Source organism: Sciurus vulgaris (assembly GCF_902686455.1).
Source record: "Sciurus vulgaris genome assembly, chromosome: 16".
NCBI lineage: Eukaryota > Metazoa > Chordata > Mammalia > Rodentia > Sciuridae > Sciurus > Sciurus vulgaris.
In genome coordinates, this window is record NC_136477.1 from 10344737 (window position 1) to 10361912 (window position 17176).

General features: G+C 51.9%; 1 protein-coding gene across 1 annotated transcript; it reads right to left on the minus strand.

Annotated features, from left to right (window-relative positions):
• Positions 1–150: 150 nt before the first annotated feature.
• Positions 151–17172, minus strand: RAVER1 (ribonucleoprotein, PTB binding 1; the record flags this gene model as incomplete). The annotated part of the gene is given in 14 exon segments (XM_079114693.1): positions 151–1582; positions 1678–1761; positions 2145–2285; positions 3299–3373; positions 4396–4692; positions 4788–4999; positions 5340–5427; positions 6237–6317; positions 6319–6332; positions 6723–6852; positions 6977–7168; positions 11995–12464; positions 15088–15154; positions 16603–17172. Coding segments are annotated over 14 exon segments (2568 nt in total). The 3' UTR covers positions 151–1435.
• Positions 17173–17176: the final 4 nt, after the last annotated feature.

The window sequence follows — 17176 nt, forward strand, 5'->3', positions numbered from 1 at the left end:
AACGCGGGTGTGCTTGGGTCCTGAGTTAGCAAGATGTTTGCGTTGAGTGAGGGCGCCAGGTAGGAACCGACGGGTGGCGTGGAAACATCCGGCGACAACCCGGCCTTCCCACCCAGGTCCACTATTGTCCAAAGAACCAGCCAGCTCTGATTTCTTTAAAACCGTTTACTTACAAACTTTAATTCAGCAAAGGTCTGTTTGGGAAGATTGGGGAGAGGAGGACATCCCCCTGAAGTAATGTGGGCCCCAAAGTAAGGAGAGGGAAGCTGGTGGCCCAACCGGCCAGGGGCAGTGCCCAGGATCACCTCAGGTGGACAGGACCTGCTGGTGGGCTGGTGCAGAGCCTATCTGCATGGGTCGTTGGTTTCTGGTACTGGGCTAAAAGGAGGCCAGCTCCGGGTGATCTGGCCTGGGGTAGGGGTGGAGCTTATCTTTGACAAGGGGAGACAGCAGAGGTTCAGGGAGATGGGCATAGGAGCCCACTCCCCCAGGCAGGGGGACTGGTTGAAGCTAGCAGAGAAAGCCAGTCTCTGCATCTAGGCCTGGGTGAAGGGTGGGTGAGGGCTAGTTTGCCAAGACCAAGGCTTTGGCCTTCTACTGTCCTGGGGTTGGAGACCCTGGGTAGAGGGGCCCAATCCCTAGGCCAGAGCTGTTTGGTCCTGAGTCAAGCTTCTGGAGCTTGGCATCTGAGAGGCTCTGGCCAGCAGGGCCTGTGGCCCAACTTTAAGGCATCAGAAGGCAAGGGGACTGTGGCAGGGAGCTGGGGACCTGGGGCTAGGGTACTGGCCAGAGTGGTCAGGTAGGGGCAAAAGACAGCCATGTCTGCAGCAGACATGGGAAAAAGAGAAAAGGGTGGAGCTGTTACAAATTGCAAAGTGTGGAATGGAGGCCCAGACAGGTCGGACCTTGATGCAATCAGAGCTAGGGCTCATTGTGGATGGCTTAAAAAATAATAAAAATTAGAAAAGGAAACAAAAGTCAATTGTCAAAGTTAAAAAAGGGGACAGTCTCTGATCCTCACGGGAGGTCAGGGAAACCTCCAAGGCACTCGAAAGGCCAAAATACAGGAGTGATGAGGCAGGAGAAGACTCCCAGAGAGCTGGGCACAGGCGGAGGACAGGAGACAAGGGAGGGGGAGAGAGCAGACTGCGGCCCCTCTCTCTTAAGGCTGCGGGATTTTGGCGCTGGGAGCAGGCCAGAGGTGCCATGTGGCTCCCGGACGCCAACGTACTCCTTGGGCTCCGGCTGGCTGGTCAGCAAAGTCTTTCAGAGATTTCTCTATTACCAAAAGAAAGAAAATTAAAAAAAAAAAAAAAAAAAAACACAAAAACACACACGCGCGCACACACACACACACACACACACACAAAACAAAACACCAGAAAACCCAAAAGCGATTTGGTGCAGGCCCTTGAGCATCTCTAGTACTGGCCCCTTAGAAAATCCTCTTCCTCTTCAGGTAGGAATCTGCGTAGTGGCCACCAAGGCCCTGGGAGTGTTGGCCCACATAGCTACCCTCTGGACTGGGCTCAGGTGAGGGGAGCAGGTGAGCAAAGCTGCGTTTCTGGCCGCCCAGTGGGGTCTGGAGACAAAGGGCAGAGGGGACCAGATCAGGGGCTGCCCAAGGGCTGGGACTTCCCAGACCAATACATCCCCACCCCCTGCCCCTGCCCCTACCTTCAAGAGGTGGCTGTGGCCATTGGGCCCAGGGCCCAGGCCTAGGAGCCCTTCACTGGAGCCCAGAGGGGAGGAGCTGACTGCCTGGAGAAATGGGAGAAGTAGGAAAGGTCACTCTGTGGCCAGAGGAAGGGTGAGAGATTTCTGGTTCATGTCTTGCATCCACTACTCATACCACAAGGTCTAAGTTCTGAGTCTTAGTTTCTTCTTGTCAACTGAGGCTAATAGCAGCTACCCGGACCTATGGTAGAGGAAGTAGGGAAAGCAAGACGTCTAGCACTCAATACAAATGCGCAGGAGAGAGTGCGGTGGGTTTTTTCTGCTTTTCCCTGAGCAAGTCTGACCCCTGCCACCATCCCAACCTTGGCTGAGGCATCAAGGGTCACAAAGCCCTGGAGGCAGATATCCCCAACCCCAGCATCCTGGTTGTCCCTGAGGACCTGTGCTTGGTTGGGTAGGCTCCTCACCTTGCTGAGGTGGCTCTGCTTGAGGCCAGCCTGCAGGCCGCTGGTGAAGTAGGAAGTGGGCGAGCCCGAATAGAAGTGAGAAAGGGGCCCCCCGCCACCTCCACCACTCCGATCTCCGAAGCCACTGGGTGGGGGAGACGTCTGCAGAGAGGGGGTTGGTTGAGTGATGAAGACAACTGTAGGATCCCCTCTTAAAGGGCTCTGGGCTTCACCATAATGAGCTTTGATCAACAGGAATGAAGAAAGCTGGCACATGGGGACCTGCTCTCCCTTGGTCCTTCACGGAACCCTGAGACCACAGCCACTTGAGTGAGCACAGGCTGGCCTGTGGGAGGATGAGCTCCATGTGGATCAGAGATCGACAGCCCCAGCTCAGCACCCTTCAACAGCCTACTGACTACCACACATGTGAGCAGGACACCGGGCACCCCTGAGCCCCTGATGAGCTCCCAAGTGATTGGACGGAACTGCCCACTGCCCCACAGAATGGTGAGAAATTAAAAAAAAAAGTTTGCAGCCAGGAACAGTGGCAGATAGCTGTAATCCCAGCTCCTTGAGAGGATTAAACGGGGGACAACTTGAGCCCAGGAGTTCAAGAGCAGCCTTGGCAACATAGTGAGACCCTATTTCAAAAAAGAAAATGTTGCTGGGTGTGGTGGCACAGGCCTGTAATCCCAGCAGCTCTGGAGGGTGAGGCAGGAGGATCACAAGTTCAAAGCCAGTCTCGGCAACTAAGCAAAGCCCTAAGCAACTTAGTGAGACCCTGTCTTGAAATAAAAAATAAAAAGGACTGGTAATGTAGCTCAGTGGTTAAGTGACTCTGGGTTCAAACCCCAGTACCAAAAATAAATAAATAAATAAAAGTTGCTATGTTGCTCAGCATGGTAGCACATGCCTGCCATCCCAGCTACTCAAGAGGCTAAGGCAGGAGGATCAAAAGTTCAAGGTCAGTCTAGGCAATCTAGAGAGACTCGGTCATCACAAAAAAAAAGGGGGGCGGGGGTTGGGAAGACAACTTAGTGATAAAGTGCCCATGGGTTCAGTCACTAGTTTAAAAAACAAAAGTACAAGAGTTAGCTGTGCTCAGCTGTTAAGTAATGGGATAGCCTGTTAACTGCTACACCCGGTGGGTAGGATGGAAACGTGACTCTCACCTTGTGTCGGCTATGTCCATGAGGCCCTAGGGCTGGCTCCCGTGGGTGAGAAAAGAGCCTCCGAGGCCCCATATCCTGAATGAAAGAAGCAGAAGCACATAGGGTCAGGGTGTGCCAGCCACCCTCCTCCTGCCCACCCCCAGGAAGGGGGCAAACTCATCATGCAGGGCCTGTGAGAGGGTGGGGCAGCCGAAGTGAGACCACGTGTAGTTGTTCCCAGGGGGCAGGTGTTAACTGGTCCCAGGTACAGCTGCTATGGTGTGTAGACCCAAGGGGATCAGAGGGTCAGTTTTTAAGGCAAGCTAGGAATCTCTTGCAGTTTTTATTCAGCTTTTTGTTGTTTTTTAATTCAGTGTGGGTTAAACATAACACAGGTTGCCAGTTTACAATTTCTGATCAGGACGTGGTGGGCATCTCAGAAGGACCGAATCTGATACGGACAAGAATCAAAGAGAATGGAGGCAGAAATAACAGACAGATAGGACTCAGCCCTTCAACTATGGAGGAACAGTATCACCGAAGGCCTCAGGAAAGACATACAGACAAATGCAGGGTGAGACTGCTCAGGTCCTGGGAATGGAAAGGCAATGGAAGACTTAAAGGCAGGGATCGTGTCCAGCAAGACCCCCGTGTCTCCCTAATGCTTGGTCTGACAAAATTAATACCAGGGAAATACAGTAATAGGAGTGTCCCTTATCTGAAATGTTAGGAACCAGAAGTGTTTTGGATTTTGGACTCTCAGATTTTGGAATATCTATATATATAGGATGAAATATCTAGAGATGGGACCCAAGTCTAAATAAGAAATTTCTGTTTCATATATACTTAATACACATAGCCTGAAAGTCATTTTACATGTATGTTTAACGTGCCTGTATTTTGACTGTGGCCCTCCACACGAGGTCAGGTCTGGAATGTTCTTGTATTGGCATGTCAGTGCTCAAAAAGTTTTCAAATTTAGAACTTTTCAGATTTGGGATTTTGGGATTAGGGATGTTCAATTTGTATCCATTTGGAGAATGACCTGCTTTCAGGGGACAAGGGACCATGGAGGCTGGTCCTCAGGGATGGTCGATCCCAGGCAGCCAGGTACTCACCGAGGGGTAGTCAAAGCCATAGCTGTCAGGCAGCCCTGGTTCAGGGGGTAGTCGGGTGCTGGCGAGAGGGCTGAGCAGGCGGGACTTGAGCTGGAAGGCTTTGCTGCCACCTCCGCCTCCACCAGGGGTGGGGTGATTGGGCAGGGGGCCCTCAGTTGGGCGGCGGCCTCTCCCGGCGCCTCCCCAGCTACGGGCCTCCTTACCCGCTAGGTTGCTGGCCGGGAGCAGGCTGTGTAGGTTCAGGTAGGGATTCAAGGGGATCCGGTAGTCCTTGGGGGGCTCCCCCAGTAGCGAGACCTGTGACAGGAGGGCTAGATTCGCAAGGTCCCAAGCAGAGGGGATGCTGCAAGGCACGAGGCTAGAATGATGCCGTGTGCAGGGAGGAGCCTTACCCCGGGGGGCGTCGGCAGGGGCCCACTGTCCTTCTGGAGGCCTCTGAGGCCTGTGCCACGGAGTCCCACAGGGGCAGGGGGTGGAGTAAGCTGGGCTGCTGGGGGACCTAGGCCCATGGTCTCCCGGTCACCCCCAGAGGGGCCCAGCAGTGGTGGTAGCAGGGGTGGTGGCTTCCCTCGCCGGGGTGGCAGCTCCGAGGGCAGGCCCCCTCCTACAGAGAGAGGGAGGGTGTCAGCCAGTGGCCCAGCCCAGAAGGACCCCTCTTCCCTGGGCCCTAGGGCCCTGCCTGGACCAGCGCCCAGAGGCCAAGAAGCAACATCACCCAATATCTGGACACTGACCAAAGGCCTCCAAGACATTAACCTCTAGGATGGGCCTGGCTCCCCTGTAAGGTGGGCTACCCAACTGACAGACCAGGACACTGAGATCCAAAAAGGCTGGGTCACTTGCCTAAGGTCACACAGCTGGGAATTGACAATTCACAGGAAGGAAGAGAGCTGGGAAAGGAAAATGGGGACCATACCCCAGAGGGTAGGTGAGGTCCGTGTTACCTGCAGACAGCTCTCCAAGGAGGGGGTTGGTGGGCTGGGCCCCCGGCTGAAGGGTGCCCAGGGGTGAGTCTCCCAGGATCCCAGGCTTCTAGGAACAGAGCAGAGACAGCTGGAGACAGGGTGACCTGGGTAGCAGACAGGTGTCATTCAGAGTCTTGGTCACAACACCCAGCACACCCAGACTCCAGCCCAGAGCCAATAACAGGGAATACTTTCTTCTTCTTCTTTTTTTTTTTTTTCCAGGGAATACTTTCATGTTAGGGCCTGGGACCCCAAGCTCTCCACTACTACCAGACACATATACAGTGATAGTCCGTAGGCACCCAGACCCCTTGCGGATGATCACCGATAGTGTCGACCAGTCATATATGTGACAGTCACAAGAGGTTTTGGTCACTCTAGTCACACAATGGTCCAAACCCACAAATTCAGTGTCACTTACCCCCAGACACAGCCATATCACTGAATACACCCTAGCACACTAAGCCAGAGGAGCTGTGTTTGGTCTGTATATTATGCATCTGCAAGGGGACCTGGGGGGCAGGATGAGGCCTGGAAGTTCTTCCCCAGAAGCAGGATGACTACTCACAACCTGCTGCAGTAGTTGGTTTTTGTAGCCACACCCAAATTCAGGTTGTAAATGGGTGTGTCCAGGTATAGCCTGACCTGCTCTTGGCTATCAAGGCCAATTGTCCCCTGCAGAGCGAGAAAAGGGCAAACCCTGCCCTGAGGGATGAAGAGGCTGGTCATCCTGGGCCTCAGGGACACAACAAAGGCAGCTATCCCACAACTCTGCTGACAGACCACTGGCGCACACAAGGTGCTGGAAAGGGGAAGCCAAGGGGCTGCTCAGTGTGGGGTGAGGAGGGAGCCCAATGCCCACAGTGGGATAGTTACCTTCTGGCTCTGGGTCTGCAGGGCAAGCTGCAGCAGTGCTGTGGACAGGGCAGGCCCGCTGAGCAGTGGCATGGCTGGGGGGGGCGCCCAGGAGGCCTGGGGAGATGCAGGAAGCTGGGTAGTAGTCCTGGCTAGACAACCCCTTGTCCCCACTACATTCAACATCCCTCAAGAGTGCTGAGGGGGGGCAGGAAACTGAGGCTCTCAGAGGGCACCTGATGTGCCAAAGAAGGGCCCAGAAAGGATCCGCCCCAGGGAGGGACAGCCCTCCCGTCCCCCCACCACCACCCGGCTGTAGGACCTGTTCCCCTGAAAGGAGCACTACCTGGTCGCCCCAGCTGTGAATGGCACCAGTTGCCCAGCTACCCCACCCTCAGCCTGTTTCTGCTCGAGGAGCTTGTGTCACTGAGACTTGCGGACGTGGGGTGGGAGGGACAAGGCTACAGGCCCTGCTGCGTGTCTAGTGACCCTGCCTGGCCCCCTTACCCTGCTTGCCCCCTGTGCTGCCGTGGAGCAGGGGGTTGAGCAGCAGCTGAAGGGAGGCAGATGGGCCCAGGTTGTTCAGCAGCTGCAGGATGTTTGGCTCAGGCAGGAGCCCCTTGCCACGATTGAGGGCCTACGGAGGGGAACACAGGTAGCTAAGAGCACTGCCAGCCACAGTGGGCAGCCCCCAAGGGCCCAGATGTCTTGAGGGAGGTCCCCGTGCCCACCCTGGGGCACTACCCCTCCAACACGCTCACCGTGGCCTGGGCAGCGATGAGTGCAGCCAGCATGCTGCGGCCAGGAGGCCCTGGGGCGCAGAAGGAGACCCGCAAGTGGCTGCCCCCCAGGGCCAGGCCATCCGCCCTCTGTTGTGCTGCCTCTGCCATCTCAGCTGTCTCGTACTCCAGCACTGCAAAGCCCTTCAGCTGCCCGTCCTGGCCACACGCCAGCTGTGGAGAAGGTGGCCATGAGCACTGGGGTGCAGTGATCACACCACCCTGAGTGCCATCCCGCATGTGAAGTGACAACAGACACCAGATACTTCTCCCAATCGTGACAGCAAGCCCTCAGAGAGGGCAGACTTAGTGCCAGGAACTGTCCCACGTCCTGGTCCTGTGTTGTCAGCTCATCTAATCTTTACAATGGCTCTTGAGGTGCTCTCAGATCCATTTTTCAGAGGCAACTGAGTTCCAGAAAGATCAGCAGGCCCAAGGAGGGCAGATCGAGGACTTGCCTCACATAGGTCAAATCCTCAGGGCCTCATGCAGTGCCACAGGGAGGGACTCTGATTAAGATTCTCAAAGGGTTAGGACTGGGGCTGTGGCTCAGTGGTAGAGCACTTGCCTAGCAAATGGGAGGCACTGGGTTCCATCCTCAGCACCACATAAAAATAAAAGAAAGGCTACTGTCATGTATAACTAATTAGAATAAAATTTTAAAAAATAATTAAAAATTTAAAAAAGAAAGGTATTGTGTCCATCTACAACTGAAAAAAAAAAAAAAAAAAAAAAAAAAACTTCTCGAGCACATACCCTTGGATGAGACAGGTGCCTCTAAGCTGGGTTTGAGGCTGACTGGGTTAAGGTAGTCACTCAGCCAGCACAGAGGTACAGACACAGAATAGGGACATCTCTCAGTTCCCCTTGACAGCAGTCCTTTGGTTCTAAAGGCCCACATTCCTTTCTCTAGAAACCTGGGTTCAGATATATTCCAGGATTGAGACTTGGAGATTAGGATATTCAAATACTGCACATGGTGTACATCACATACCAGTCACCCCTGCAGGGGTCTAGGGCAGCTCCCTGGACCTCAAAGACACAACTGCTTTGCAGCAAGGCTAAAATAGAGAACACAGATGACCCCACTGGCTTTGTTGCCAAATGGATCTGCCACAAACTTAGGGAACCAGTCTCCAGGTTTTCAGGGTATTTTGGGTGCTAGAACTGTAGGTAGATTCTGCCCTAGAGGAAGCAGATGCTATGAGTACACCCACCCCAGTGGTGACTGGCACCAGTGGCCCCCCAGTCTGTAAGTGTGCAGTCTCTAAGTGTTAGTCACGGAGGGACCTCCCTGCACACTTACAGCCTGGGGAGTTACTGGTGTTTGTCACTGCACTGCAGAGGCCAGTGCCTGCCCTTCGCAGATGAGACTGAGGCTCAGAGAGGGTGGGACTAATGTCTAGGCCACTAAGTCAAGCTGGGATCAGAGGCAGCCAGACTGGCTCCCTAGCGTGGCAAAGCCTGTCTCAAGAAATAGTGTTGTACCTCCATATCCTAAGTGACTCACAGATGACAGTGTCAAGGTCTGAGACCAATCCAATGTCCCTAAAACGTTATGTGGCACAGAAGGAGTAGGAAAGCGCTTGTGTCCAAACACAGAAAGATATCAGAGACAAAACCAAAGCGCAGAAACCAGACCAAACCAGGAATGGCAATTCTGGGGGTAAGAAAAAGGAAAAGCACAAATGTGTATACCCATTTTGAAATGCACATAATACAGGCTGAATATCCCTTCCTGGAAATGCTTGGGACCATGTGTTTGAGATTTTGGAGTTTTTTAGATTTTGGAATGTTTGCATGGACTTTATAGACTGAGTATCCTTAATGTAAAAATCCAAAATCTGACTTTTTGAGCATCATGTCAGTCAGTGCTCAAAAAGTTTTGGGGCTGGGCATAGTGGCATGTGTCCATAGTCGCAGGTAATCAGAAGGTTGAGGTCAGACGATCACTGGAGGCCAGGAGTTGAAGGCCAGCCTGGACAACATAGTGAGACCTCATTTAAAATAAAAAAAAAAGTTTCAGATTTGAGTGTTTATTTCAGAAGTTCAGATTTGGTGTGCTTACTCTGTACAATCTCGGTAGAAGGAGACAAATTGGTGTGGGTAGGATCAGCCAGAGAAAGTGCTGGGGGCTAGGAGAGAATCTTCGCCACTGGCCTTTCAGGATGTGTTGAATTTTTAAATATGACTAGACTGCCTGTTCACAAAATAAGTAAGCAGAAATTCTTTCCCATATTCAAGGTCTTGTGATACCTGCTTTGTTTTATATATTAAAAAAAAAAATAATAATATATATATATATATATATATATATACTGTTTATATATACTGTACCAGGGATGGAACCCAGAGTCTTGCAAATGCTGAATCACATTGAGCCCACGATCCTGCTTTATGTATTTCTATAGCAAATTCTACACACGCACACACACACCTGATATAGCAAATGTTTTAGAGGAACTTTTTTTTTGATATTGGGGATTGAACCCAGGAACACTTAACCACTGGGCAATATCCCCAGCCCTCCTGCCCTCTTGTATTTTGAGACAGGGTCTCACTAAATTGCTTAGGACCTTGCTAAGTTGCTAAAGCTGGCTTTGAACTTGCCATCCATCTGCCTCAGCTTCCCAGGATTACAGGCTTGTGCCACTGTGCCTGGCTTAAAGCAATTCTGTAATCAAATAAGGCAATTAAGAGGTGTAAATCTGTTCATGAATAAATGGCAAAATGCACCGGAGTGGATTTCTGTGGACTTATTAGATGTTCTTGACTGTGTAGAAAACAAATGCTCTCCACTAGGACGGCAAATTCATAGCTTGGCATCTGGCATTGTACCTTGCCTAGCTAAGAGTGTGGGCCCCAGGTCAGCTGCAGCCTGTCTCTTACTGGCTGGCTGACCCTGGCAGGTCATAGCACATGCACATCCTTGTCCCTGGTTTTCTCATCTGTAAAATGAGACCAGCAACACACCTGATGAAACACATCTGATGGAATCATTATACACATTAAACAAGGTGCTTAACAAGCGGCAGGGGAAGTCTCCCATTCCAGGCAGCATGGTTTTGATGCTATGGAAGGTTGTCAGACCAGGGCCCAGCACTTGCTGAGTGCCCAAGCAGCGAGTGCTGGCTTCAGCTCAAATTCAGAGAGCACTTCAGCTTCACCCCTGGTCAGGTCCAGTGCAGAGGCCCAACACACATCTTCTCATAATTATGCCTATCTTCCAGAGACTCAGAGGGTCAAAGGACAACACGGTTTCTCAACATGGGATCTAAGGCACATACCCTGACCTGCCTGACTCCCAGCCCATCCTCCATTCAGGACCTCTACATGAATGTGAGCTGCTCAGAGGTGGTTACCTCAGTGCTTGGCACACAGCAGGCATTCTAAATACATACCCGGTGAAGGACTGGTGTGTGTGTGTGTGTGTGTGTGTGTGTAGCTCAGTGGTAGACTGCTTGTTTAGCATATGCAAGGTCCTGAGTTCAATCCCCAAACCAAAAGACAAAAATAAAAATAAATGAATTAAGGCTTGGATTGTAGCTCAGTGTAGAGCACTTGCCTAGCATGTGTGAAGCACTGGGTTCAATTCTCAGCACCACAAATAACAAAATAAAATAAAGGTCATTGACAACTAAAAAAAGTTTTTAAAAAAGCATGATTAAATGTGTTAATGAAGGAATAAATGAGGAGCTGTTCACAATACTCTACTTAAAGAACTACTAAGATGCGTGTGGGGGCTGATGCACGTAGTCCCAGACACTTGGCAGGCTGAAATGTGAGGATCATGTGGTTCTAGGGGTTCAAAGTCATCCTGGGAAACATAGATGAGACCCCATTTCAAGAACCATACTAACAAAAACCAGAGCACTACTAGCCTAATTCCAAGATGGGTAAACTGAGGCTCAGGGAGAAGACCTATAGCTGGCCATGACCCCTACAGTCCTTAGCCTCCACACAAAAGAATGAGGTCACTGAGCTAACTAGTCTTTTTTCAGCTCCACATAGGGCCCAGCACATAGGTGTGCAACAAAAGGTAGCAGATAAATGAATAATGAGCGTACAAGGAAACAGGTTCCCACGGATGCCTGGGTTAAACGAGGCACCGATGCTTCCTTTACACGAGAGCACTGAACACACGCAAGGTTGCAGTGCTGAGTTCTGAAACCAGGAACATCCACATGTTGGCTTCTGACTGGCCCAGGACTCTGGAGCCATACTACAGCATGGATCCTGACACTGCCAGGTTCTTGCTATATAACTGTGGGTTTTATCACTTTACCGCCTCTGTGCCTCAGTGTCCTGACAATGGGAATGAAACCTGTTTCTTTGTGTTGCTACAGGACAGTAATTGCATTAAAAGTGCTAAAGGAATAGCCCCTTGGGCATCTGTGGCTAAGACTTCTGGGGACTCTCAAAGAGCTTGCCCTGGTCTGTTCTTACCCTACTGTGCCTGACACAGGGCAAGGGACACACACAGACGTGCCTGGCATGTGTGACTTGAACAAACAGGAATCTGCCAACCCAATGAAACCGAGCCACTGACAGTGAGTGACCTGCCCAGGGTTCAAAGTGGGGCTGGAATCTGACCAAGTCTGACTATCTGACCTCAAGACTGCAGGATCCTCCTGAGAGACCCTGCTGGGCCCCATTTGGCACTCAATAAACATCTGGTACATGTATGAGTGACTGATGAAGTTAGCAGGGCTCAATCAAGATCAGCAATTCTAAAGGCAGTTTCGCCTGCCTCTGACGGGAGGAGGACCCAATGGAGGTGTGCAGTGGCTTGGGATTCACATCCTAGCCCTCCAGTCCCATCCAGGTTCTCACCCACTGCACCAGCTCCTCTTCCAAGAATCCCATTTAAAGTTGTGTGGCTACTGCTTCACTGAAAAGGGAACCAGATTAGAGAAGTAGCTGACTCCAAAGGACTCTTCATAGGTACTCTGGGCTGGCACCTGCTCCCCAGAGTCTCCTGCAGTGGGCCCCAGACTCACCTGGCAGAAGGTGGGTGTGTGGACTGCGGACAACGCCTGACGCAGAGCATCCACGTCACTGAAGCCTGGTGGCAGGCGGTCAACACAGAGACAGCGGGAGTGGAGTAGGGCAGGTGTTAGCTGCCCAGCATCTGTCCAGTGCACATACAGTGTGCGGGGGCCCAGCGGCTTGCCCAGCAGGTCCGACTTGGCACGGGCAGCCGAGTCCTTCTTCATGTACTCCGCAAAGCCATAGCCCTTGGAGTGGCCAGTGCGCTCACTGTAGACCAGGAAGCAGCGCTCCAGGCTGCCAAAGGGCCGCACCAACTCCTCAAACTGCGCCTGTGTGAGGCTAGGGGGCAGGTTGGCCACACACAGCAGGGCATCCGTGGGCTGCAGCTGCACCGACAGCTCGCGCTCCCGCAGGCGGCTCTGATGAAAAGCACTAATGGCGGCTTCGGCCTGCTCCCCATTCAGCAGAGTCACAAAGGCTGCAGAGCAGTGGGGGCATAGGTCAGCCAAGGCCCCTGAGGGCCTGCCCCCAACTCCACGCTGTCTAAACCAGATCTGACTTCAGAATGAAGCCACCAGACATCTCAGGCCCCAGCTAATCCAGAGTTGAGCAGTTTATACAGGTGAGTATAAGTTAGCCAACCAGGCCCTCAGGTCACCCCTACACCTGCTCACAATCTATAGCAGTGTTCACCAGGTACACCTGGATCTGTCCTAGGAACTTAGTGGGACACTTGGGTGATAATGAGACTAGTAGTTAAGGACATGGTCAGTGGAGTCTGGGTTTAAGCCCTAAATCCAAAGTGGGCTGAGCTTTTTCATATGTCAAATGGGAATAACTTAATCCTCACAACCACATGTCTGCTACAGAGGAAACAGGCACCCTGCCCCAGTAGAGAACCCATGGATTTAAACCCAGGTGGTCAGCCAAGCACGGTGCTGCATGCCTGTGTTGCCAGCTAATCAGGAGGCTGAGTCAGGAGGATTGCTTGAGCCTAGCAGTTCAGGGGCAGCCTGAGCAACATAATGAGACCCTGTTTCTAAAAAACAAAAATAAGTAAGATGAACCTAGGTGGTCAAGCTCCAGAGGTCCATTCTGCATCCCTCATTTGCCACCATTTAAGGCCATCAAATGCCCCTCAGCCATCTGCCATTCCAAATTATCAATCCACCTAGCAGTCACAAGAAGCTTTGTTCCAAAAGGTACTCAAATGGTGCCACGACCCACTGCAGTGTCTTTCCCCCCCCCCTTTTTTTTTTTTTGAAGGCTCCGTGAGGTCTAACACCAGGGACATTTTATCACTGAACCACATCCCTAGCCCTGGCCCTTTTTATTTTGAGATAGGGTATCACTAAGTTGCTTAGGGCCTTGTTAAAGTGGCTGAGGCTGGCCTCGAACTTGCAATCCTCCTGTCTCCACCTCCTGAGACTGGCATTACAGGCATGCGCCACCACCCTTATAGCCTAGCTGACCTTTTGCACCTCTTATTACTGCCTCCTGGACCTCACCAGGCGCACTGCACCTGGGGCCTCTGCAGCTGCTATTCCCTAACTTATGGAAGACAGCCCCTCACCCCTTACCTGGTTAAGCCCAATCCACCTTGGTCTAAGCCAAACATCACTTCCTGGTGAAGTCACCCTGATTACTTCTATGATCCTGGTTCTGTGCTCACACAGCATCCTTCCTATAGCTTTTGATCCCAAGACCATTTCACCTTCAGGATTGAAGCTGTCAAATGATATCCTTCTTCCCAGACTAGATCATCTGTGTTTGGTTCACAGCTGTGTCCCTGGCACTCAGCATATAGAAGATGCTGAAAAAGTATTTGCTGAAAGACTGCGTGAGTTAAAAGTGTCACTCAACATCTGATCCCCACACTCACTCATAGCCACAGGTGACACATCTGTAAATTCAACCAACCGTGGATTGAAAATATAGGGACATTTGTATCTGTCCTGAACAACAGACTTCTTTGTTGTTCCCTAAACAATGAAGTGTAACAACTATCTGTATACCATTTACACTGTATTAGGTATAAGGCATCTAGAAATGTTACACGATGTGCATAAGTTACATACAAATACTACACCATTTTATATACTAGACTTGAGCATTCTCAGATTTAGGTATATTCAAGGGGGGTCCTGGAAACAATCTTCTGCAGATACTGAGGAGCAAATGCACTCGGTAATCAGAAATTATCTGACTTGTCCCCATGGCTATTTACTTAGCATATCATATATGCCAGACACAAATGCTGATACATCACTTGTCACTTGCTTATAGCCAGAGTGAAGACAGACCAGGATTCAAACTTGTGGTCTGTTTGCCTGCAGGGCCCAAGAATTTTAACTACTACCCTAGTCTGCCAGGTAGGAAATCTCCAAAAGGCACCTTCTCACCCAAGTTGCAGTTTGTCAGTGAAGGCTCTGTGGGGTCTAACACCTAGCACAATCCTGACAGGACACGTTCACCAGAGGCCTTTCACACAGGAGGCCAAGGCTGACAAGACCTGTGTCCCCTTTTCCAGGGAACGGCCCAACCCCACTTGGGTGCAGCCTGGATGGAAAAGAGGACAGCTAAGAAAAGTAGCAAAAGGAACAGCCCAGACCTTATGGGTGCTTGAGGAAGTGGAGAGGCTGGTGCACATTTTTGAAAGGCAGTGCCAGAAAGGCCTTAGGCAGGTTTTGGGGAAGAAAAAAAAAATCAGATTTGCAAGGAGACTGGAGTTGGGTCCCTGAAGGAAGCAGGTGGCAGGCTAAAATCATGGAAGCAGAGAGGCTATGGAGAGGGACATAAAACAGAAGCCAAGAGAATAGAGGGCTGAAAGGAGAACAGGCCTGGGTGATTACTTGCTGGGGCAAGTAGTGTGGGAAGAGGGTGAGCCCTAAGCCCAGGTGTCTAGTTAGATAACACAGAGGAGAACATCAAGTCTGCCCGAAAATAGGCACCTTGGGACAAGGGACAGACTGGTGCTAATGCTGCACTGGCCTTGGAAATGGTACTGGAACCAAAGTTAGGAGAGGAGATGCTGAGCCAGGACCCTCTCATCTTCAGGCACTGTCTCTTTCTGCCCTGGCCCACCCCACTTCCCCACAAACCTGTCCCTTTGTATTTGTCCACAAAACAGTACTTGAGCTCATAGTCGCTGAGTAGGTTGTGTACTTCCTGTGGAGACAGAAATCAGAGGACAGGGAGTCACTAGGGACTGAAGGAAACAACCTGGTACCACCTTGAATTACCACCGGCATTTTACAAATGAGGAAACTGAGGTTCAACATTATTTGCTCAGGAGCATTCAGCCCATCCCCAGCAGAGCTGATATAAGAGCCTGGCTGCAGATTCCATGCCAATAACACAACACAGAGTGTGTGCCTTCAGGGGAATTGTTGAACCTGTCTGAACCTCCACTTGTAAGCTGTTTCTGCAACTCTATAGTTAAGTATTAACAAACTCATCTTGTATGTGGGGAAACTGAGGCTCAAAGAGGTAAAGAAACATGTGTAGTTGGTCAGGGCAGCAGTGGGAATGCTACCCAGGGGTACCTGACCAGGGAGCTCATGTACCTAATAAGCTTAGGTACATGAGCCTGCCATTTCTCTCTTGTTGACAGGGACACCTTCTCACAAGCCAGCTTCAAGGGCAAGGCTAGAAGCCTGCTTGTGCCAGATACACTGTACACTTTATAAGAGGGACAGTGTGTTCCCAGCTGAAACATGGAGGGTGCAAGGAGGAGCATCAGCTCTAGAAACAAACCAGACAAGGTACGGTGGCATCTACTCCAGTTCTGTTTCAGATCAAGCCCTCCTAACACTCTTGGGACCCCACTTGTCATGTGCCCATCCGTGGGCAAGAAGGGCCAGTGGCAGGTATGTTTGTGGGTCAGAGAACACAGATTCTCAGCAGCAGGAAGAATGAACCAATGCAATCCCCTCCACTCCCATAGGGCACGGCGGTACCAATAGCCCTTCCCTGGGTCCAAAGAGCACTGGGGAACACTGCCCTAGAAAAGGGCACTCCTAGCAGGAAGATTAGCCAAGAGGAGCGCCACAGAGCACAGCCCCCCCCCCCTCCCTTTCCTGTAGAAAGATGATGGCAGTAGACCTCATTTTCCCAAAACAATCCTGAGCCTTTTAGGGAAGGCTGCTACAACTTCCGGATCTACCTCTTAGAGTCATGAATAAATGCGTGATATGGTAGGGCACGCTGTAACCCTGAAACTTCTGGATATGAGATCCCACCACCCGGTAGAGGAGGGGAAGGGGGAAAGTACAATTTGAGCAAACGGCACCTCACAATCCGGTGGCCCATTCACAATCTCCCATAAAGGCTAAAGTTGCCCGCCCACTGACGTTCCCCGCCCCTTTCAATCACTTAGTCTCGCCCAAGCCTGTGGTCGCCCCTAGCAACGTCCTCCCCAATTCAAAGTTGGTTTCTCCCTTCATCACGGTCCCCCCACATCTCATTCTTGGTCTCTTCCGACCCCGCGAGGCTCCTGCGCTTGGACGCCCCCGCCGATGCCCCTCTGCCTACGCGGGCATTGGTGTCGCCTGGTTCCCCCCGCGCACGCGCACGGTGGTATTTCCCGCCACGCTCCCACACAGCCCCCCCCATACCTGGTTGGTCACGTCCCCCGGGAGGCCTCGGATCAGTATCTTGCGGCGGTTACGGAACTGGCGCTCGGTGTGTTCCAGGCGTTTCCGGATCTCTTCTGGATCTAGTGGCGGCAGCTCTTCTTCGGGTGCCCGGTGCTCCGCGGCATCGCTGGCTTCAACCTCGGTCCCAGCCTCCGGGCTCAGCGGGGGCTGGTGAGTAACGGACACGTCGGCCGCCATCTTGGGAAACCCGGCGCCTTCTGGGACCAGCGAGCCAGGGCGGAGCGGCATAGAGCGGCAACGAGGGCGCGCCCGCCTATTGGCCGAGAAAAGCCCCGCCTGTCTCCCGATCCCTTGCACCCATTGGCCAAAACCCACCCAGCCTCTTAGAGTTCCAGCCGCGTCTGGGTCGCCACAGATTCCGTCCCCTCCCTCCGAAGCAGGGCCATTCAGTAGATTCGCCGAGCCGTGGGAGAGTCCCGCGGCGCCGGTGGAATCAAGCCGTGGACTATGGAGTTTATAGCCTTTATTGGTGAGGAAGTCCAGAATACAACCAAAGCCCCCGCCGTCTTTGGCCCAGGATCCCGGCATTTCG